Source organism: Lepisma saccharinum, chromosome 13, assembly GCF_977018435.1.
Source record: "Lepisma saccharinum chromosome 13, izLepSacc3.1, whole genome shotgun sequence".
Lineage (NCBI taxonomy): Eukaryota > Metazoa > Arthropoda > Insecta > Zygentoma > Lepismatidae > Lepisma > Lepisma saccharinum.
Window position 1 is genome coordinate 24,444,110 of NC_139241.1, and position 23,685 is coordinate 24,467,794.

Sequence of the window (23,685 nt, forward strand, 5' to 3'; positions counted from 1 at the left end):
TATTGCTTTATCGTTGTAGTGGAAAATGGGCACTGCAAGTGTTGTATTACACAATATTTAATGATATTTTGATATCGACAGTCTTTGTTCTGGAAGTGGTACAACGAGGCATTTTTTCCCCCCAGGGGTGTCGCAAACAAGGCATGTTTCTCCTCAAAATAGCGATGTAGCTCAAAAAATGTATCTGTTAGCTGAAATATATTCACATGTATGTCAGTTAGTTATCTGGATATTAGAATTATTCAGATAGTAATTAAATTAATTACATGGATATCTATAATCTGCGATATCAAGATATTTATAATCTAAATTATCCATATTTCCATGTAATAAGACATTGTTTTCATGAACCTTCTGCAAGAGTAACTGTTATTGTGGATTTTTTTAATGCTGTTGCCACATTCAAAATTTACCTCAAAATGCTGAGAAGAAATGTAGCTGTAGCAAAATTATCGCTACAACTACAGGAATTTTGTAGCTTTCCTACAGCTACAATTTTCAAAATGTAGCGCTACTACAACTACAGCTACAAATTTTGTAGCTAGCTACAGTAGAGTTCCCAAGGAAATTGATGGGAACAGACCGCTACTGTGAATTATTGAAGAAAAGCATTCTTACACCCTATGACGTAAATTTCTAAACCAGATAGCTGGTTAACACCAGTAAATTTATAAAGGAGCTTACAAGCTTCATATAGTTTGTAAGCAACCAAGTCACAAGATGTAGCCATTCCACCTTGGAGGTTACAATGTGGCCAGTCCACACTGACTGACAAGACTGTCAGCATACAGTAATTCGCACTGATGCTGACAACTTAGTTGTCTAAAAATCAACACCACCAAACCTTACAGCAAATGGGGAGCAAAATCTGGAGCTCTTATGTATGTGTGTATACATATACACATACGCTTTAACGATTACAAGCTATGTACAGTCATAGACACTTCTGGATTGTAACAATAACATTGATTTCAAATGGCATCATTACAGTCCAGAAGTGTCTTTTATATGTGTACTTGAGGTGAAGGGCACTATTTGTTTCTTGCTCAATATCTGATAGTATTTATGTTGACCTGCAGGGAGATACTGATTCTATTCATGTATCAGTAGGGTCGATCCCCATTACCTGCGGCATCAGCCAAATTGTGCTGTACTCCTGTCTGACATACGACTTGCTCATCTGACCAACTCAAGCGAGTGTCTGTTAAATCAGCCAGGATTCGACTGTGCGGCACACTTCTCTCCTCTTCTGCAGCTTGTCACCAACTGCACACTTCGATACACTCCTTGAACACACTGTCTCCTTCAACTAACTGACCAAAACCAGTTGAATAATCTATTGTTTTGTGAGACACTCCTTGAGCACTATTTCTCTCTGATTAACTGTGATTAGCTACCAGATTATTTGTCTGCCAAGTGAGGCAGGACTACCCACTTTGCCAAAAATGGGACACAAAAGTAGTTGCTAGTGGGAGTTTTGCAGGTTGAATGTTCCATAACGTGAGATTCATTATTTTTCTGGAAAAAAATATTTGTATTTTGAAAGAAAACAGTCTGTGAGGTGGCAAGCTGTCACCTAACAAGGTAGTGACATTTTTGAATAAGATATGAATTACTATTGCATAAAAAACAATAAAGTTTGGTAGAAGGATTAATCATTTTGATTTAAGAAGGGAAAGAATTGGTAACTGCACAACTTACTTGATTCCAAGGGGTTTACACTTTCTATAAGGCACTATTCAACTGAGAGAGGGGTAAAAAATAATTGGTAGAATATGACAAATGTCCATGTTTAATTAAAGAAAGTACTGTCCATGTACATAAACAACTACACGTTATACATGTATTAATTGGAATTCATTCTCAAATATATTTTTTTCTTTCAGGTTACCTCTCAGACCAAAGAAATGCACCAATAGCAACAAGTATGTATGGAAGAAATTGTCCAGCAAAATGAAAAGACTTTTGTTTCTAATTGAATAAATTATACTACCTGATAATTTCAAAACTATTATGTGTTGGGGCCAAGGGGGATACTCAGGCCCGTAGCTAGAGGGGGGCAGGGGGGGCAAGTGCCCCCCCTGAAAGCCTGCTTTGCCCCCCCTGTGAAAAATTCAGAACATGTTCCTACCTGGAATTCTCACTAATCTTTACAATCATATACTGTATACTTTAGTAACATAACAAAGACATTTATTGATTTTGTGATTTATGAAGGTGTGTGGGATTCTGTATAATGTCCTATCAGGATGGGGAAAAAAATTCTCTTCCAGATTCAGACTTCGGGAAATGTTTTCGCAATTTTCAGTATCTAGAACAGTTAGAACTTAGCGTTGCTTTTCTGCCACATCTAGCTAATCGTCACAATGAGTGATGACGTGAAATTGATGAAGAGACACTCACAAACAGTGCTGCAACTACAGAGGGGCGGGGGGCAGAGCCATTGGACTGAAGTCCAATCTAGGGGGGGGGGAAACATTGAAGCAAAGTAACATGACTAGCAGAATCTAAGAATAGCAGGACAAATGGATACTCAAGATGGAATTAGTTTTCTAGTGTTTCTTGCATTTTTCTTCCAGACGGCTAAAGGCACTTTCAGGGGGCACAGAGGGGCAATTGCCCCCTCGATTTCAAATTTTATACAAATAAAAGTACATTTCGTAAAATTTTCTTGCTCGCTTCGCTCGCAATTTCAATATCTGCTATTCTTATAGTGTAAGTTCAGAGCCATAGCTGGGGGGAGGGGGAGGAGTCAGCCCTGCGGGACAAAACGATCTAAATGAAAAAGAAATGTTAAAGAAAATGCCATGGCACCCCGTGGAATTATCTGCGTTCTATTAAATCAATATTGTTTTCAGTTTGCAAATATTTGGATCTAAAGATTTTCCTGCTCGCCTCGATCCCAATGATTCTTTTCTGTAATGCATTTTAAATTACCCGAGAAAGAAGTAAGGCCAGATATATAATATATACTTCAGATTGTTGCTGCTTAAATGCATGAACATTTGAGAGACAATTTGGTGGATGAATTGATCATGTAATGTATTTAAATAATATAACATATATATTTTAAAGAAACTTTGAATACGTACGCAAACACAATTTAGCGTTAACATGTTGCATATGTATTTCTTATTTTACGTCGCTCTATGTTGCATATGTGTAAAATGTACAAAAAGAATAATGTTCTTCATGCATATTCTGTCTTTCAAAAATACAGTTTGTGTGCTTGTTTTCCATTATTAGCTAATATGAAATTGAACGTGTTGAAAAAATATTTGAAATAATTTGTTCAAACACAAATGCTTTAGCACCAACTTCTGCCCCCTGCATGATTTACGACGATAATATCTTTTAATGCTACTATTATTACTACCACTACCACCACTATATTACTATTATTATTATTGGCACATTTGTCCTGGTACTTGACCTCCATCTACAGATTAAAATTTGTGGTTTCGCCTCTGCTCACAAAGAACACTCATGCCCAGGCTCGAACCTGGAATGCCTGGCTTCGTAGTCTGTTATGTAACCATCCCACCATGTAGGTCGGCTAGTGAAAGATGTAGGACAGCTTACTGGCTCAAATTATTATCAAACACGATGAAAATGTGATAGTGTTTCAGAATTATTATTTCGGTTAGAAAGCGATCAAATTTGTAGTGTGAGACGGGTTACACTAAGCATCTTATGGAGTGTAAATATCAATTTCAAATCTTATGAATCATTTCTCTACGCAAACGCATCAAATATGATAAGCAACATAGGCGTGTGTTATGATATCCATTTTATAAAGAGAAAGTTAAGTTTTAACCCTGGCTGTTTGCATGATATCGTTTCCATTGCTCTCAGAATTTTAAACGGCAGTATAGAAATAAATGACATTTGCAACTGCGAAGCTATCAATGGGAATACATACATTATGGACAGAAGATGCCATACATCGAAAGAAGAATTAGACGAGCAAATAGTGACTGAGAAAAGTTGCTTGTGTTGATGTCCTGTACACACTGTAAAAGTTGTCGGTGTTATCAGGCGGCACCCTATGAATATAAGTTCAAGAAAATGACAAGTAGAAAAAACCTACAGTGAAATAAATACAATTGAAAATCTCTTAATTTTTTTAATATTTATTTTATTGTATTTATAATATTACATTGTGTCTGTAGCAGACGTTGTCTGTTAAAGTACCTCAGGCACAACCTAATTATTTGACAAATAATTATGTCAACTATTCTGCTTTGGAGTGGACTCTACTAATTTTATTCATATATCTTAAGCCATTCTGTGACTGGCAGAAATCAGTATCAGCATAAAAGAAACCCCGATATTTGGGGTTTGTACGCTTCTGCTCAAAAAGTGGTGGCGATAAGCGGCCCAGAGACCATGTGCCGCGGAAATGGGGTAAGGCGAAGGAGGCCCCTTATATCGTTCGGTTTCGTACCATAGTCATTAGGAAATGTATTTTTTTCATAATGTAAAGAGGATACAACATTTCCCTCTATAAAACTTGATATGAAATATTAATGATTGATGACACTGTAATCCAAGAAGTAATTGATCAATCAAGGGATTCCTATTTGTTTGTCGGGTGTCAAACACATGTATTTCAACAACACAATATCTTGCAAAATGATTAACGTAACCAGTAGGCAAACATTGTCTGTAGTGATGCAAGAGAGTTTCATTTGAAGCAAATAGAATTCGTGGTGGAGTATAAGGAACCCATGTTTTAATGTTTTAGCAAGTAGGCCTACAAAAAAGTATTAGAAATTTTTACACAATTCATCAAAGTGTAGATAATATGTAACCATTATTATTTAATTAATTCGATTTTTCTTGCATAACACAAGACAATTGTGTTGTTGGATAATCGTTAGATTGCTTTGTGCGTAAAAATCTTGCATACTGGAAACTAGAGGGAAACATTGTGAAGCACGATTTATAAAGGATTTTTTTAATCAGTTCTGCAGAGAAGCCAAAAGTTGTTGGTACATATTAATCGTCACATTATTGACCTGTAAATACGTATAAAGTAGATACAGTCCAGATTAGTCTATTTATGTTAAACTTTATCTTTGTATTCTTTGGTAGTCCGAAAAGTCATTATCGAAATATTGTTATTTGATGTTGCTCGAAATTGTTTTGTTTGTTGGAGTTTCAAGATATCATCCCTTTCTTGTCACTTATCACTTTTGAAGGAGGAAGCAAGTGCCCCTGTGTACCCTGCTATATGTGCCAATGCAACACAATATATTAAAAATTTGCCCCCTCTAGGATTGACTTCGCCCCCCTACTAAGAATTCCTGGCTACGGGCCTGGGGATACTGTACTTCTGCATTGGGCACCATCAACATTAAGGGCCAGTCTTCATAAGCTGACTTTACATCTGACAGGTTTGACTATAGCCAATTCAGAATATCCTATTATACAGGGTAGTAATAAAGTCTTCTTCTGATAAACAAAATTTATAGCATACAACTTCTCTTCCTTCCAATAAACTTGGGAGCTGTTAACCTTTGATGCAGATGTGGAAGAAATGTTGATGATGAAGTCAAAGTCACAGATTTCTGTCAAAAAGAGAGGCCACACCAGGGACAGTAAATAAAAAAGCTCCCCTACGAAAGAACTTTCTAAAGTCTAGAGACTTTTCTAAATACTTGCTGCTACTTAGACCTTATCTCATCAACAAGATGAATGAATGTAATGGTTGCTGTTCATGTTCTGTGAATTTATCCTTCATCAAGTGTGAGCAAAATAATATCTGCTGTCTACATTTTAAATCTTCATTGCAAATAAATGATACAAAATAGTTTTACCTAATATTAAGGGGCCTGACAGCAGAGCCAGTGGAGGCTCAGCTTCGCTCCTGGCCCATGCCTGGCTACGGGCCTGTGTTTTGTATTGTGATCATACATTTAATTGTTTTTGGTATATATCAGGGGTTTCCAACTGGCGGCCCGCGGGCCGCATGCGGCCCCCGTTGCCTTTTTCTGCGGCCCGCGAAGCCAGTTTGCAAAATACGTTAATTTTATTTATTTTTATTAAAATACGTTATATTTTTACTGAAGGAACGGAAGCTCTGTGAAGAAAGACCATATCACAGGTAGAATTGATTTTGCAGTCAATAATGATCATCAGAAGAATCTAAAGTGACGTAACTTTCTCTTTACACCATGCATTCCACCCCTTCGCTATGTGGAATGAACTCGCCCGCTTGCGCGAAGGCTTCACTCTGTGTGTTTAGAAACGAACTGCGGCGCTATAGAGATCTGTTTCACTACGCACGAAGTACGAAGAGATTTCCAGTGTTCCAACTCGGATTGTACTGTGACTGATTGTTAAAGTTTGTGCAAATATCGAAATGAGCAATATCTCCAAAAAACGTAAGATTGAAAATAAAAATAGCTTCTCTCGAACCTGAATTGCTTGATTTGCAAGGCGATGTGTTCCTTCAAACTAGGCAAGAAAAGGGGCCAGAGTTTTTCAAATACCTTATAAAGGAACGCTTTCCAAACCTTCGTAGTTTTGGGTAAAGAATGACATCAATGTTCGGCAGCACATACACGTGTGAAAGAGTTTTTTCTTCAATGAAGTTTATCAAGAACCGCTACAGAAGCAGACTGGCAGATTCTTCACTCCTTCACCTTCTGAGACTTTCAAATACAGAAATTCAAATACATCTTTAATAAAAGAAGCAGATCGGGCTCAATTTTCACATTGAACACTTACTATGAAGTATTCTTATTTGTATGGTGTGTCTTTAATTTCTTTCAATTCATCAATAAGTATTGGGTTTTTGTGAAATAAATTGTAATTATACAATTTTGATTTGTAATTCCATTCTTTTATTGCCTCATTTTCGAAATGTAGGTCATGCGAAAGTACTACATTTTCAGTTCAGTACTTACAATTTTTGTAATTTTTAATCCCCCCCCCAAAAAAAAAAAATGCGGCCCGCCTATCAACTGCTGGATATAATTTTGGCCCTCGGACCTTTTGAAGTTGGAAACCACTGGTATATATCTATTCTTTGTAATGTATAAAATTACTTCGTATATGTAAAGAGAGTAATGGATTAATTAATATCAAATAGATAAAGAATTTAATATTTATTGAATTATATAAAAGCATATTCCTGATTAATATTTTATGCATATTTCATAAGTAGTAGTGTGCATTAATCTTCTTTGGTACTGTCCTTCAAGGCAGTATGATACAAATATAATAATCCCTGTCTTCCAAGTTTATAGCAAATAACCATCGATTACAGTATAACAATTGCTAAAAAGTACATTTTCATTATTTTATTTAAGTACTTGGTAAGTCTTTTGAGGGGCATCTGGACCCCTTGGACTCCCCCTAAATATATCCTTGATATATATATATACATATATATATATGGATAAAAGTAAGGAGGGCTAAATAAAAATCAAAGAAGGATAAAGGAAACACTCACCGGACAGTGGTAAAATTCAAAATTTTCGCTTACTTAGTAGCATCTTCAGTGTGAGACGAAAGATACGAAACCAGAAGTTGGGGCCCTGAAGAGTTGCCAGGAAGAAGAAGTGGTGCGTAGAAAGAAAAAAAACAACAAAAAAAACACTGTATCAAGTCACCAGGCTCGTCAAAAACTGTGAGTGGGTGGGATGGGTTGGGTTGGGAGGGAGGGTGGGAGGGAGGGTTGGGTGAGGTGGGGACATTAGTGGGTGGCCTTGTTCAGGACAGGTGGAGTGGTTGCACTCATGGCCAATATATAGGTCCTCTCCCATCTTTTGCGAACAGAGATGTCGGCTGGTTGGGGTAGGAGATGGATATCGCTACCCGAAAGCAGTCATTGAAACGGATGTTGTGGTGGTTGATGTGGACGGCGACAGTGAAGTCCAGGTTGTGGGTGGAGGAGCGGTGGTTATTGATGCGGAGGTTGAGGGCCGTTGACGTTTCCCCCAGGTAAAAATCACCACAGATGTTGCAGGTGAGGATGTAGATCAGGTTTGAGGCATGGCAGGTCCCTTTGGAATGGAGGGTAAATTTGCAAGTGGCAAAAACATGAAAAGATCTATTGCCCAAAATCCACAAACCTGGCAACCCCGGTAGACCCATTGTGTCCAGCTACAACTCACCCACAGAAAGAATCTCAGCCTTTGTTGACTCCCATCTCCAGCCTCTTATGAAAGCTCTGCCCTCTTACCTCCTTAACACCAACCACTTCCTCCAGAAAATCAGCAGCCTTCCAACATTGCCCCCAAACACCATCCTTGCCACCATCAACGTCACTTCCCTCTTCACCAACATACCCCATGCCCATGGCCTCTGCTCCATAGAATTCTACCTCAATAGCAGACCTAAACCTCACAACCCCAGCACTAACTTCCTGACCCACTTAGCCCACCTTGTCCTCACATGTAACAATTTCACCTTTGAAAACCAACATTTCCTACAGATCCGAGGTACAGCCATGGGCACCAGAATGGTCCCATCCTATGCAAACCTCTTCATGGGCAAACTTGAGCAAGAGTTCTTGGATACCCAACCCCTCCTCTGGCTCCGCTTCATTGACGACATCTTCATGCTCCGGACACATGGAGAACCATCCTTATTAGCTTTCCTGGACCAACTTAATCACTTCCGTTCCATAAAATTCACCTGGATGCACTCCCCCAATCAGATCACCTTCCTGGATGTGGACGTGCACATCAAGGGAGGGCACCTGACTACCTCTATCCACATAAATTCCACCAACCACATGCAATACCTACACTTCTCCAGCTCCCACCTGTTCCACACCAAAACAGACATTCTATTCTCTCTGGCCCTCAGGGGACAGCACCTGAACACTTCACCCACCTCCCGCCAGAATTATAACCTCCGCCTACACCAAGCTCTGGTCAACCGTTGATATCCCTCCATCCTGGTCACGAAACAAATATCGTGAGCTGCCTCACACACCACTACCACCAAGAAACCTGCTGCCACCAACCCACCTGCACTCATCACCCAATATCATCCCCACCTCAACAAAATCAGGCACACACTACACTCTCTTCTCCCCATTCTCCACAGTGATCCTGAAACCAAAAACATATTTCCTGATAAGCCCAGAGTGGTTTTCAACCCCCCCCCCCCAAACCTCCAAAACATCCTGGTCCACAACACTCCTTCACCTCACAACCAACACCCCTCTGCCCACAAATGCAACCGCCCCAGGTGCAAAACCTGCCCCATCCTCATTACCTCTCACACCCTCCAGGTGCACATGGCCATCCCACCCATTCACAGTTTTTGATGAGCCTGGTGACTTGAAACAGTGTTTTTTTTTTCGTTCTACTCTCTGCTTCTTCTTCGATGGGGACCTGGCAACTCTGCAGGGCTCCAACTTCCAGTTCTGTATCTTTCGTCTCACACCGAAGATGCTACTAAGTTAGCGAAAATTTTAATTTTTTCCACTATCCGGTGAGTGTTTCCTTTCTCCTTCTTTGATTTATACACACACACACACACACACACACACACACACACACACGCATATATATATTATATAAGCATAAGAGGGACTTAAGCAAATATGAATTATATGTGCATCCATTGAAATCCATTCTAAAATATCTCTATTATTTCAGGTAACCTCTCAGACCAAAGAAATGCACCAATTGCAACAAGTAAGTGTGGAAGACACTATAATCATTGTGTACTTTGAAAACTACAATCCATAGTACCTAGAATTGAATAATTTTAAAGTAGCTCTGACAGTAAATATTATGTCAAGTTCCAAATTATAACGCTGATAGATTATGACATGTAGAGCTAATTATTTAATTAATGTAAAATGTGGATATAGTATGATTTCAGAAAAGGATATTTTATATTGTTTTTGAATTCATTATGGCTTGACGATTTATTTAATATTAGTTTGTACAATGCATATGCTTGAAGATTTAGTAAACGTTACTTTGTATAATACGAATAAACCTTCATCCTTCATATGTGTGTTGTTATGTGCTGTTGCTCTACAGAGCTTAATAGTAAGTTTGCCATAAATCTCTGCTTTTGTAGTTATACAGGGTGGTCCAAAAGTGTGGAAACACCTGAATAAAAATTGAATGGCATTATATTTCCAAAAACTAACATTGCAGGTTTGTAATAGGGGTGGGGAAAATGTTATAGGGCATATGACGATGACGGCCACCATCTTGAAATCCGCCATCTTGAATGCACTTTAAGAGTTCAAATGGAAACCATGTCGTGTAATACCTCATTTCAGTAGGAAATTTTCTCACGAGTTCAACGGTGTGCATAATTTTGCTCTAGAACCAACAGGGACGAAGTTATTAACGTGTTTTTTTTTGTGTCTGTCACCCCAAACAAGGCTCATAATGAACCCATGACCACTCACAGTTAAATGACATGTTCAATGTGATGACCATCGTGATCCACAGTTAAAGCCATTCTTAATACCAATTCGTGCAATACCCTGCGTAAAGTGTCTGCAGTAATGCTGGCACATGCGTCAATGATGCATTGCTTAAGGTTAACAATATCTCGAATTTTCTCGGAGTAAACGATGGCCTTGACATGTCCCCACAGGTAGAAATCCTGCGGAGTGAGGTCTGGGGAACGTGGTGGCTACTTCACAGCACCTCGTCGTCCAATCCAAGTGTTAGGAAACTGCACATCCAGGTACTGACAAACACAATTTCCGTAATGAAGAGGGGCACCATCATGTTGGTAAAACACAGGGAATGACCCATCGTCAGACAACAAAGCTGGCAAGATGTCCTCTTCCAACATGAGACGATACTTGACCGCTGTTAATGTCCTGTTGATGAAGAAAGGGCAAACAACACGGGTCCCCCACACACCACACCACACCATCACCTTTCCGCGAATACCTGCAGATGTATCACACCAATGCGGGTCTCTGTCCGACCAATATCGGATGCTCTGCTTGTTCACCTCGCCCGACAGGTAAAAGTTTGCCTCATCAGTAAATAGCACTTCGAAGGCGAATCGAGTGTTACGCCATATTTGCTCCATGGCCCATTCCGCAAATTCCACACGGAATCACGATCACGGAATGAGGATCGTCTTGGGTGTCACTTATTCAGGCCTAAAATCCACATATGGACGTGCGGCTAACACACTCTCCTGGGCTACACGACGAGTACTGCGTTGGGAACTCTTGCAGAATGCAGCCAACAAGCTGTGGACATTGCTTCATCCGTCGCCATGCGTGCCGGCCTAATTTTGGTTTATCAGCCACAGTCCCGGTTTCACAAAATTTTGCAAGCACTTTACTGACAGTACCATAATGGATGGGGACCCTAACTGGGTGACGGTGGTTAAAATCGTCTGCAATCACCCTCGTGCTTTGTTCGCCTGAGATCAACATGATCTCAATGCGTTCTGCCTGCGTGAGACCCATGCTGTGTTACGTCACCTGCAATGATAAAGCAAGCATAAAAACGTTACTAACTTCGTCCCTGTTGGTTCTAGAGCAAAATTATGCACACCGTTGAACTCGTGAGAAAAATTCCTATTGAAATGAAGTATTACACGACATGGTTTCCATTTGAACTTTTAAAGTTGCATTCAAGATGGCGGATTTCAAGATGGCGGCCGTCATCGTCATATGCCCTATAACATTTTCCCCCACCCCTATTACAAACCTGCAATGTTAGTTTTTGGAAATATAATGCCATTATTCAGGTGTTTCCACACTTTTGGACCACCCTGTACATTATAAACAAGTTCTCAATCAGTAAGGAGAAGTAACAAAACAAATACATAAGACTTAGTTATTTCTTAATCTTGAATAGTCATGAATAACCTTGTAGTGCTCTACATTGTCTTTAGTGTTTGCAGTCAGAGGTTCAATATAGGTGACAGAACTTTGAGTTAATCCAAGATTGCAAGAGCAATTAGGCCAGCCACACACCGGATCTGATAAAACACAATGCGATGCAACTAGGTCTGAGCCGATACCGATGCCGATGTATCGGTATCAGCTGATACCATCAGTATCAGAGTTTTTCTACTGATACCAGCCGATACTTTTATGGCATATTGGTCTTTCACAGTGTCTGCAAAAATGTTGCATGACACTTTCGCGGAGTCTAATTATCCTGGAAATTATACAAAATTCAAACTGTCTGTTTATTTTGCACCAATTTTGCATGAAAAGCTATGTTTTGTGATTACATAATATCTATTTTCATATCCTGATATAATTCTTAAATATTCTAAATCAATTTTTTTTGGTAAATTCATGCATATAATTGGAGAAGAATATTTACACACCAATATTGATCACTGATCAGTGTTTTGAACAAATTTTAATTTTTGCAATTTTTAAGTATCGGTATCAGTATCAGTGGGAATCGGTAAGAGTATCGACATCAGTATTGGTATCGGTTCAAAGTGGTATCGACTCAGCCCTAGATGAAACGCTACACAACAGGATTTGATGGCACACAACATGATGCAGCATGACAAGTCACTTTGTTTGTTATCTAAGATGTGATTGCAAATTTCATCCATGTACGCAGTGGGTACGTGTCTGTCTTTTATAATTGGAGAAGTGGGTAAAGATGTATTATAACAAACACTAAGTTGCTGACCAAGGCAGTTTATTAAGATATAAAAAAACTTAACATGTAACTTTTCAACCCTGTATCAGGGTCTATCTCAGATGAAGAACTAAACTAAAACATATGTGTATATATCTTTGTGTGTGTATTTCTTCATTTTAGTTTAGTTCTTGGTATGAGGAAGACCCTGATACAGGGTTGAAACGTTACATGTTAAGTGTTTTTATATCTTAATAAACTGCTTTGGTCAGCAACTTAGGGTTTTTTAATATGGAAACAAGGCTTAATTATATTACAATTGATATTATAACAGTTTACAGCAGAAGCAATGTATCATTGCATGTGATGTGTACATAGAATTAATGTATCAATTTATCTGTTTTGGTACTGGGTTCGAGTCACACTGAGGCGCAGCTCAAAAATTTATGTGGAAACTCGATTTTTTGGACTTTCTGGTTCTATCTGCCCTGATTTTATGAAAATAATGAAGGAGATTTTGAACAATGTCAGTGTGAACGTCACTCACCCCTTGCCTGGTGTCCTTGGGTGCTTGTCAGGGACGGCGCCAGGGGTGGGCATGGGTGGGCAAGCACCCACCCAAAAATTCCTGTGCCCACCCGATTGCCCACCCAATCAAATTCAATAAGTACATATACTTGGAGATATATGAATAATTCGATAAATAAGTGTATTCTGGTGTTCATAACATGTATATTTTACTTGTGAATATTATCTATGCTAGAAATATTCACATATTATCAACCCATAAAAAGCCAATTTTGTCATTAGAAAGTGAAAGTAAATACTAGAGCTATTGAAACAAAAACTGTGATGAAATGAATATTTCCATGATTAAAAGCAGTTAGTAGGCTTAGGAGGCTCAAAATTATGCAGGGTATGATCAAGATTATATCAGAATTTAGGTCGAACTTGAGGACTGCAGCTCCGGGCCTCCACATACGTATATAAATCCTGGCCTGGGTATGGGTAAAATAATCTCTAAATAAACAAATAAAATCATCATGTTAGTGTTACTTCCACCGGCAACACAATACATTATTTTGACTTTTTAATTATTATTATTAGAATAATTTAATCAAGAAGACTTAGATGGGCAGGCCATGTGACACGAATGGCAGAGGAAAAAAATAGTTTACAGGATTCTTGTTGGGAAACCTGATGGTAAGAGACCAGTAGGAAGGCCAAGACGAGGATGGAGGGATAACGTTGAGATGGACCTAAAAGAAATCGGCAAGGATCGAAAAGATTGGATTGATCTTGCCCCGAATAGGGACAGATGGAAGGCTTCTGTTGCTGAAGCCATAAACCTAGAGAGTATAATATAGTTTTAATTAGCTCTGCATTAAAATTCTAGAAGTGTCATTTTTTTTATTTCATTACAATTTTTATATACTTCTTATCTTCAAATATCAATATGGTATGCGAAATATCATCTTTATATTCATTTTGCTAATAAGAAGGAATCACAATAATCACTACAATACTGCAGTGAATAAATTTTAATAAACCAGTTATGTATGGAAAAAGCTACAGAATTATTCAATTGCTAATGAGTGGCTTATCCTATTTAGAAATCCTCGTTCCATACATAAATTTTGCCACATGAATCAGCCGAAAATGTCAACAGAATCTGTAGACGCAGCTGAAGTAAAGAAAGAAAGTTACGTCATGAAGTATCTAGAAGACGATTTTATTAGTTTGTTTTTAAATCCACTTTTATGCTCAGATAGGCTAATCGGGACTAAACCTACAGTTTAACGTGAAACCAGTGTTCATTGTGCTTCCACCAGAGGAGGGGGGAGTCGAACACAGGACGTCTTCATTATAATGCAACAGCGTTATGCCTTTGGGGAAAATATACAGAAAGAACTCGCACCAAACGTGGCATTTTATCACCACAGAAGGTGCGTCCATTTTAGGCGGGTGATTGCCTGAGGCAAATATTTGACACTTTCGGAAAACAACATCATTGTTCAAGGAATTAGCTGCCTTGACTTGATCCACTAATGAAACGCTGTGCAATTGAAACTACCATCTCAACTTTCTAAGAGGTATGAACTAATGCAACTCCATTTTTGGAACAGTAAGTTGTGGTTGATTTGTTATATTTAACCTTTAAACAGCCGAGCCGGTTTTCGAAAGTAACCCCTCTCTCGCCGCGGCCTTTGCACGCGATTTTTAAATTTTTACACTTATTTCAGAAAAACGTTATATCTCGGATACTATTTGAGCAATCTACTTTGGATAACTTTTCTTTGAAAGCAAAATCATTAGAGCACGCGATCGTGTACAATTCAGAAAGCCCAAGTGAGAAAAACGGGGTTGGGAGGGGCCAAGTCCCAAAATTTCAATGGAAAAAAAATCTGGCGTTCGCACCCTCTTCTCCCGTTATTTTGGAAAAAGGGCGCAAACATTTGCATTGTTTTCAAAGAGTAGACCTTTTGCAACAAAGCGAAACTTGTTTCAAGTTCTAGTTCTCATACAAGCTGAAATATGAAGCAATATGTACAATTTGCATTTTGGCTAAAAATAGCTAATTTGCATATTAGAGAAAGGGGGAGGGGGGTGGGTTTTCTTCCACATGACATTTCAATGTCTTGTCTCAACATCTGTCAGCGTTTACAACCTCACATACAAGTATGAAGGTCCTAAAAGCACGTGAATGTTGTAATCCGCACCATGGGTCATATATGACCCATTGGCTGTTTAACACGTTCGCTGCCGGTGATGCACATGTGCGTCATTTGGGGCTGCAGCTGTGTGCCTTTGACGCACATGTGCGTCATTCGCATATCCTTCTTCGAGTGCTTGCCCAACAGTGGCACTGCAAAGAAGGCTTTTAATTCTTTCATGGCACATTGCTGAAGGATTGTTTGAAATAACCTTTAGCTTGGTTTCTTTTTTGCGTCTCTCTTTTTGCATTGTTGAATGGAATACAACATAATTCGTTTTTGTTATTTTCTTACTCGTGTGTTGGTACATTGTTTGGCGGTAAAGAAGTTGTTTTCTTTTTCATTTTTGATTGTTAAAATGCAGCACCACAATTGTTATTGTTTACACCAATAGCTTTGGTCTGACACGATTGGCTAGAGAAGAAAAGTGAGCTACAATTTCGTTGCGTTTTATTCATCTGAGAGGAAATGGAGGACTCAGAAGGAATAAATGCTGGCCCTTCTCGCCCTAAAAGGCCAAGAAGAGAAAAAACATATACGGATCAAGATGATATTCTGGCGTCATTAGAAGAACTTCAACTAAGTGAACTAAGTGACAGCTGCAGTGAGTGGGAAGTAGAAAGTGAAAGTGGTAATAGTGATAATAGTGAGAGTGAAAGTGAGGATGTGATCATTGGCGATTTGCTTCATCACAACGCTGTAGCAGTTTCTAAGACAGGACATCCACAGTGGACAGATGGTCCTCCCAACATGAAAACATTTCCAATTTACTGGAAACCCTGGACTACAAATAAATTTACATTCAATGAAGCCTATTGATTTCTTTTATATATTTGCTAATGACGACTTCTTCAGTTTATTGGTAAAAGAAACAAATTCTTATGCAGAAACCATTGTATCGCGGGGTACAAAGTCACGCATCTTGGATTGGAAACCGGTGACTAATTTTGAAATGAAGATTTTTCTAAGTCTTCTGCTGCACATGGGAAATGTTAAAATGCCACGACTACAAGATTACTGGAAGACTGACCCCCTGTTTGAAATGACTTTCTTTAGGTGCCATATGAGCAGAAATCGTTTCCTTCTTATCTTGAGGTGCTTTCATCTGGCTCACAATCAGACTGCAGACACTACTGACCGTCTATACAAAGTCAGACCTCTTATTGATTTCTTCAACCATGTCATGGACAATATATATTACTCAGAAAAGGAATTGGCACTGGATGAATCAATGATGTTGTGGAGAGGCCGCCTTGTTTCCGCCAGTACATCAAAGGAAAAATACATAAATATGGTATAAAAATTTATATGCTGACGGATTCAACAGGAATTGTCCTAAAAGTGCTGGTCTACACTGGGATGGCTGATGCTACAGGTGGGAAAGGTCATGCAGGAAAAGTTGTTCTGAACTTGATGGAAGGAAAATTAAATGTAGGTCACTCTCTCTATATGGACAACTTTTACAATAGTTATGATCTGGCAAAAAAGCTTCTCGATGAAGGTACATACTACACTGGAACAATTCGATCAAGTTCCACAAAAAATCCCAAAAATGTGGTTCAGCTGTCTCTAAAAAAGAATAAGCATAAATGCCAATATTCAGATGGTGTAGCAATTGGGAAGTGGAGAGACAAAAGAGATGTAATGTACATTTTCACAGAATTTATGGAAGAAATGGTTGAAGTGCCGAAGGGAAAAGGAGGAACTATAAGTAAACCTAAAGCTATTGTATCCTACAATCAATACATGCGTGGCATTGATTTTCAAGATCAAATGTTGTCGTACTATCCCTGCAAAAGGAAAACAATAAGATGGTACAAAAAAGTAGCTATTCACATGATCCAAATTATGGTTCACAATTCTCACATGTTGTACAACAAGTACTCAGGTGACAAAAAGAGCCTCTATGATTTTCGGCTGGACATTATTAGGCAACTGCTACCTGTAAATGATGCAAATGATGAGCCAACAAACAGGAAGAAGAAGAAGGAGAATGTCCATCTTCCATCAAAACTGCCAACTAATTAAAAGGGAAAGTGCCTGAGGAAAAGATGCAAAGTTTGCTATGAGAAGGGAATGAGAAAAAAACACTTCTTTTTGTTGCTTAGAATGTCCAGGAAAACCAGGTCTCTGCATCGAACCTTGTTTCGCTCTGCACCATAAGTGAAATGAAAGTATGTGACCTTTTGAAATGTATTAGTGATACGTTACAAGTAACGTCATGTAACAAGTACAAATGTGATGTTTATTTTATTACCGATTTTGTAACATTACATCTATAAAGTAAAGAATCAATATAGCCATTTTTGTATTTTGCTCCATTATACAATAATACAATATATATAAATATTTGTAACATGTATGTATAATAATAATAATGTTATTAAATTGAAATATAATAATTTTTCTTGTTATGAGGAACATGAATATTGTGAAAATAATGAGAAGACTGCAAAATAAAAATAACCTATATGAATAAAACATGACGCACTTGTGCGTCATGCGGCACAGAGCAACACAAACTCATACTATATGCCGAGGACGCACATTGTAAATTTACAATGTATTTTATGAAAATCCATACAACTTATGATTAATATGAGCAAAATTGCATAACAGCACAAACCGGCTCCTGACAAAGGTATGCAATTTTTTAGGTGGCAGCGAATGTGTTAAAGGTTAAGTTATTTTTCTGCTAATTTTGATAATGACAATGAAAAGGTTTAATGGTGATTAGATTAAAGTTACGAAGGGGCGAAATCAAACACAAGCTGACACTCAAAATACAAACCCTCATAAATTATTACTTTGACAGTGGTTCCAAGCACCAGAGACTCGTTGCTTGAAAAATCAAGTTTTCAGGGTGTGCTGCACAGGATAGAGGTTGACATTCTAGTGTGTTTGAAATGGTCACGCTATGCAACCCAAGTCATTATGAAAAATAGATGAATTATTACTGGCACGGTGATCAACTTCGATGAATTCCATGTGTCCTAAATAATTTTGTTACCTCAAAAAATATGTTCATGTAACCAACCATACGTGTATTGCTTCTCCCGCATTAGTAACATGACAGTTCAGAAAATGAATAACAACTTAGCTAATAATCTCTTCAATTCTGAACAGATTTTTCGATCTTACTTGTTTGTGAGTGATATTCTGTCAAAATAGCCTTTCATTAGCCTAGGAATATTTCATGGACAATGAACAAAGAATTTGATTTCCGTGTGTGTTTTAAATCATTCCTAATAAGACGTTCATTTTAATCCAAACATTCAGTGGCAGCGAGTAGGAGAACCGGGAAGTGGGGGATGCGGTTCCCTCGCCAAATTTTGCCACTTTTTTGCCCCTGCACTATGGCCTTTTTATGCTAAGCCTTTTCTACCAAGAAAAAGTATATTGTCCTTGCCCCTCAAATGTTGGCACCCAATCGCCGCTACTACAAACATTCAGATAGATTTCTCAGTTGTACAAACCTTGTAAGCTAAGAAAAGTGACCCCTAAGGAGTAAGAATACTCTTTCAGTTAAAAACTCATACGATGAAAATACTATGCTCAGGAACATGCATTTAAATTACGAGAAACTGCACGATTGTCTACCATCGCACTTTCTATCATTGTCACCGAATACATAAATCAAGTATGTGCCTTGTATTTGCAACACAAGCTTAAATCTAATTCAAATTTATTTTACTGTATTAACATGCATACATTAGAATGTATGGCTGGGGTATGGCTGCACATGTGTAAACACTTCCTTGTGTCCATCAGAGACAAAACGAAAGGAAATGGAACAAGATACGAGAATAGATTAGAAAAGAATAAAGAGGAAAACATGGAAAGGAAAAAGAAGTAAGAGGAAAATTGGGAGTGTAAGAGAGAAGGGGATACATACGTACACATACATGGTCTTACATTTATACTGCCCACCCTATTCTATCAATAAGGAGCTTCTGCCCACCCAGTCGAAAATTTCTGGCGCCGTCCCTGGTGCTTCGTGCAGTAGTTGGAGGTACCAGGAACAGACTGCACCCTGGAACTGGTCGATGGCACAAGGCACTGGAGAGAATGCTCTCTTTGATTATGCGCAGTGCACAGTGACAGAGGCAGCAGACAATTTGGCAGGCAGCTGCTAGCTTGTACTTGCTGGACGTAATTCTCTGGATCCCAGGTTTGGTTCATTGGCTTCTCACTCTCATCAGACTGGATCCACTGTGACTGTCTCAAAGAATAACTGCTGCCTTGTAATATAACTTTATCTCTCAGTGCAACTCAGTGAACTGTGTCAATTTCCTTTGCAATTCTCTTCAGAGCATTCTCCAAATTTCTCATCTCCAGGGGTTTCTACTGTTCTGATGCCTATGTCGTGGGCTTTGCACCTCCAGATGTTCAGTTGGAAGATCCCTTGGTGGAGGTGGAAAATTCCAATGAAGGTGCATTGACTGCTGGCAAAGGGCAATTGTCTTGCTGGTTCTGCAGAACCAAGTGGGAATTTCTTATCCTCTTGACTCTTCATTCGGTGGAATTTCAGTGTGAATAAGCACTCAGCTGGGTAGCTTCAGAACAATATTATGATAAATGGCTTTCTTCCATTTTATGTTCCATGGACCTTTGTTATTTTACAACACATTGCAAGATGACTCAACTCGAATATTTCGTCTGGTGTGCAAACTGCCCACAAGAGACTTATGGTAAAGCCTTCCCCAAGATGGTTCGCAACAAGATTGACTCATCACATGTCAGATCCAGTGTGCAGCTGGCCTTAAGGAAGATGCATGTTGCACTTTCCATATTCTCACTTTCAAGAATTGGAAGTTGCAATTGGGTGATACCTATGACTCAGTAACGAGCAGCTGGAATAAGTTACACAACAACCCTTGAAGTGTTTCAGATTATGGATTAATGCAAATTTGTCTTGGTTAAACAATATGAGAGACTTTTTAAACATTTCTTATATTAAGCCAAGGTAAACATTTAAGGATCTCATAACCACTTACATTAAGCAACCATTACTGCAAAACAGTGGGAAAACAGTGAATAAAAAAATATTAGTGAATCTAATGGTCTTGCTTAATATTCTGGTAGGCTTCAGTCCAATTTATTTATTTTATTTATTTATTTAATAGAAAATTCCAAATACAGCGTTAGCCATTTTACATTGGAACGTTTTTATAGAACATAAGGACAAAAAAATAATAACATAATACATCAAAAATAATAACATAAAAAAAATACATGTGGTTAAGAGACTTACATATTTTTTGCTAACTTTCTTCTAAAACTGTCCAGATTTTCAAAAATGTCTATTTGGCTTCCTAGATTATTATATTCACTGGGCAGTCTATGGAACAGAGAGCGCTGGATGAGGCACAATCTCGGCTTCTGAGAGGCAAAAAGTTGAGTGCTTCTTGTTGAGCGGGCAGGCACACGAAAGTGAATTTCCTGAAGAAGGTGGTCACTTCTGATGTTGCCATTCACTATTTTATGTAGAAATATATGGTCAGCCTGTCTATTAACATTGATATATATGATAAAATGTGCAATTGACTGAACCACTTGGCAAGAAACTTTCAAAAGATAGATTTCATTTATTACTATTATTTCTACTTTAAAAAATTGCAAGTTAAGAACTGGTTTTCCAACTCACTGTACACAAAAAGAAAATGCAGTGTCAAATTTCTTTTACTATTGTCAGTGTGGTATTTCAAATAGAGTATGATAGGGAATTCATCCCTCTGGTTGCTAATTTTTGCCATGTGTGTATAATTTAATATGACCTACTGATGTTTCAAGTGTATTTACTGGAATCCCACTAACTATCAACACTGGCTATTATTATTAAACTGTATCTTCCAAGAAATAACAAATGTGCATGGAATGTTTGCATTTATCATTGTAGTTGGCAGCTGGACTCCAATTGGTCTGACTGCATCTTCTCCACTATCAGGACTTCAGTACCTACAAGCTACAGACAAGGTCTATATCCAACAAACGGTTGAGCTTCTAGACTGTAAGTACCATCTAAATCTTAAGATCGTGGATAGGCTAATCCAGCCTTGAGCTACTCGCTAAGCAAGAGGGACGTTTGTACTAGTAGAAGGGGGCTAGCCCCCTGTGAAATAAGGACAACACTTACGATTATATTTAAAACACTTCAATTGACTGGTCTGGCAGGGGTGTGAGAGAATGATAGAAAAGGATATAGGAACGTTCGTTTACCTGTAGAACTCGATGTGAAGATCAACTCGCTGATTCATAGATGAAACACTGCTTTCAATAGCGTTGTAACTTCGATTCGCGCACCGGTCCCCACAGTAGATCTTTCGGTAACGAGACCATAGGTTGCACACGATAAATTTCTGATAGCAACTGGGGCGAGAAATATTCTCTTGAGCTACTTAACTGAAATTTTAACTTTTAGTCATTAAATTTGTTGACTAGATCACAGCCAACAGCAATTTCTGTGAATAATGCTGATTTACTCTATTTCATTTTCTTCCGGCCGAAAGCATTGTCAGCAGAGTTTTACAACTCCACTGAAGGTCACTGGAGTTATTTGCTTTTAACAAGCTCTTTTCCAACGCTTCAGCGGGAGGACCCCTTTTATGACGTGATTAGTTTATCAATTTATGATGCCCGGGGTTTTGTGTTCGAATCATGCCTACGGATGATACGGTACTTTTTCATTACATTAAATAACTGAATAAAATTTTACCAATTTTCAACTATTAGAGCTTGTATTAGATGGAGATGAAAATTATAAAATTTTGGCTTTATTTATTATTGCTCATTACAAAATATAGTATGTTTAATAAGTACACTACAAGATACCTTATGAAATGAAATTACATGACATGTACATAAGGTTTCTTTGAACAACCAATATAGACAAGAATAGGTACGTAAACCTGCACAATTATTCTTAAAAGGAAGAGTAAAAAGATAGAAAAAAATGTTGGCTGGCTATGGTAATGAAATGCAATTACAACATGTTTTATGGATATTATCAATAGATAAAAATACCAATATCTTACATCCCCTTGAAGCAACTCACTATATTTTATTTCTACAGAGATATGAGTGTAGCACTGGGAGAAGAGAGGATTTGTCCATGGGTTTCACCCTAGAATTAATTTTCCACACTAGTTGGGTGACAATCTCTAACACCTTACCAAACAGAAGCATATGATGTGAATGATTATTTTGATAGTTAGAATGCATAGTAAGAAAAAAATGTTCTGAAAAGTCACAATTTTTCAATTAGAATGAGATCAGGGAACAAGGAATAGCTTAATGGGAAAATCACATCTGAGTCTACATTGTTACTGATAGCCCCCATTATGTTACAATGCTTCTCAGGAGACAGGCAAATTATAGTTCACGGGGATAGTTTTACATACAATTTATTTATAAACTTCTCCCCTTATCCATATTACAAGGTTCCAGTACAGATGTAGTACAAAATGCTTTAGGTTGTTTTTTTTTTGCTCTGTAACAAGAAAGGACTTGTACGAGTGTACTATTTACCATGACTCTAACCTGCTCCCACAGTTTCTCATACAGGAGTCTCTGCACCTGGCGTTCATAAGCAAAACTAGTGACACAGTATGCCAACAGTGCAACAGTAGACTCAACTCAACCTTCTCTCCCGATCGAGTCAGAACTGGGTATTTATATAACCATGAAAACTGGCCTGCTCCCACACACTGGGGCGAAGGACCTTTTGTTAGCTTTAAGGAAGAAAACTGTTGGGGGAACTAACCTTGAATTCCTGGCTACAAGGAGCAAGGAGCGACCTTCGCAAGGGCATTTACAAACATCTAAATTTTGTACACAGGTTATTCCAATTTCACAGCTGTGTGTTAAAAATCATACAACAATATTCTGCCAATAAAAACATATTTTATAACAAATAAATAAACAAACAAACAATTTTGTAATAATAAACATATTTTATAACAAATATGGCACTACTGTATTAGTTCAACACCTATGTGACAACTTCTGAGACAGTCAGCTTGAAAACAAAATAGCGCTTCAATGCAGAAAGTTATGCAAGGATGGTGTCATGCATGGAAAAGATCCAAAATGAAAAACCAACAGGAAATTATTGTAGCCATGGTTCCAGGAATAGAACATATGTCGCAACAAGGTGATAAGGGAAAGACTGAAAGGTATTCAAGAGGAAAGAAGGGATGGACACAAAAGTCATTAGGATCAGACCAGGATGTAGCACAGAACCTTCAGTGGCAAATTAATGAGTCAAATAATAAGCACAGAACCTTCAGTGGCAAATTAATGAGTCAAATGCTAAACTGGAATCTAATGTTGATGGTTTGACCCCTCATGTCCAGTTGCCAGTCCTCTTCGACTTGAGTATGCTTCTGTACAGGAATACTTAA

At 38.2% G+C, this 23,685-nt stretch overlaps 1 protein-coding gene across 1 annotated transcript in view; it reads left to right on the forward strand.

The window, feature by feature from the left end:
• The window catches only part of LOC145996903 (phospholipid scramblase 2-like), an 80,311-nt gene that overhangs the window by 31,267 nt on the left and 25,359 nt on the right, over positions 1-23,685 (forward strand). The window contains exons 4-6 of the mRNA XM_083133468.1: positions 1,887-1,925; positions 9,624-9,662; positions 21,183-21,293. Coding sequence (XP_082989594.1) covers positions 1,887-1,925; positions 9,624-9,662; positions 21,183-21,293 — 189 coding nt within the window. The remainder of the gene's footprint in view (positions 1-1,886; positions 1,926-9,623; positions 9,663-21,182; positions 21,294-23,685) is intronic.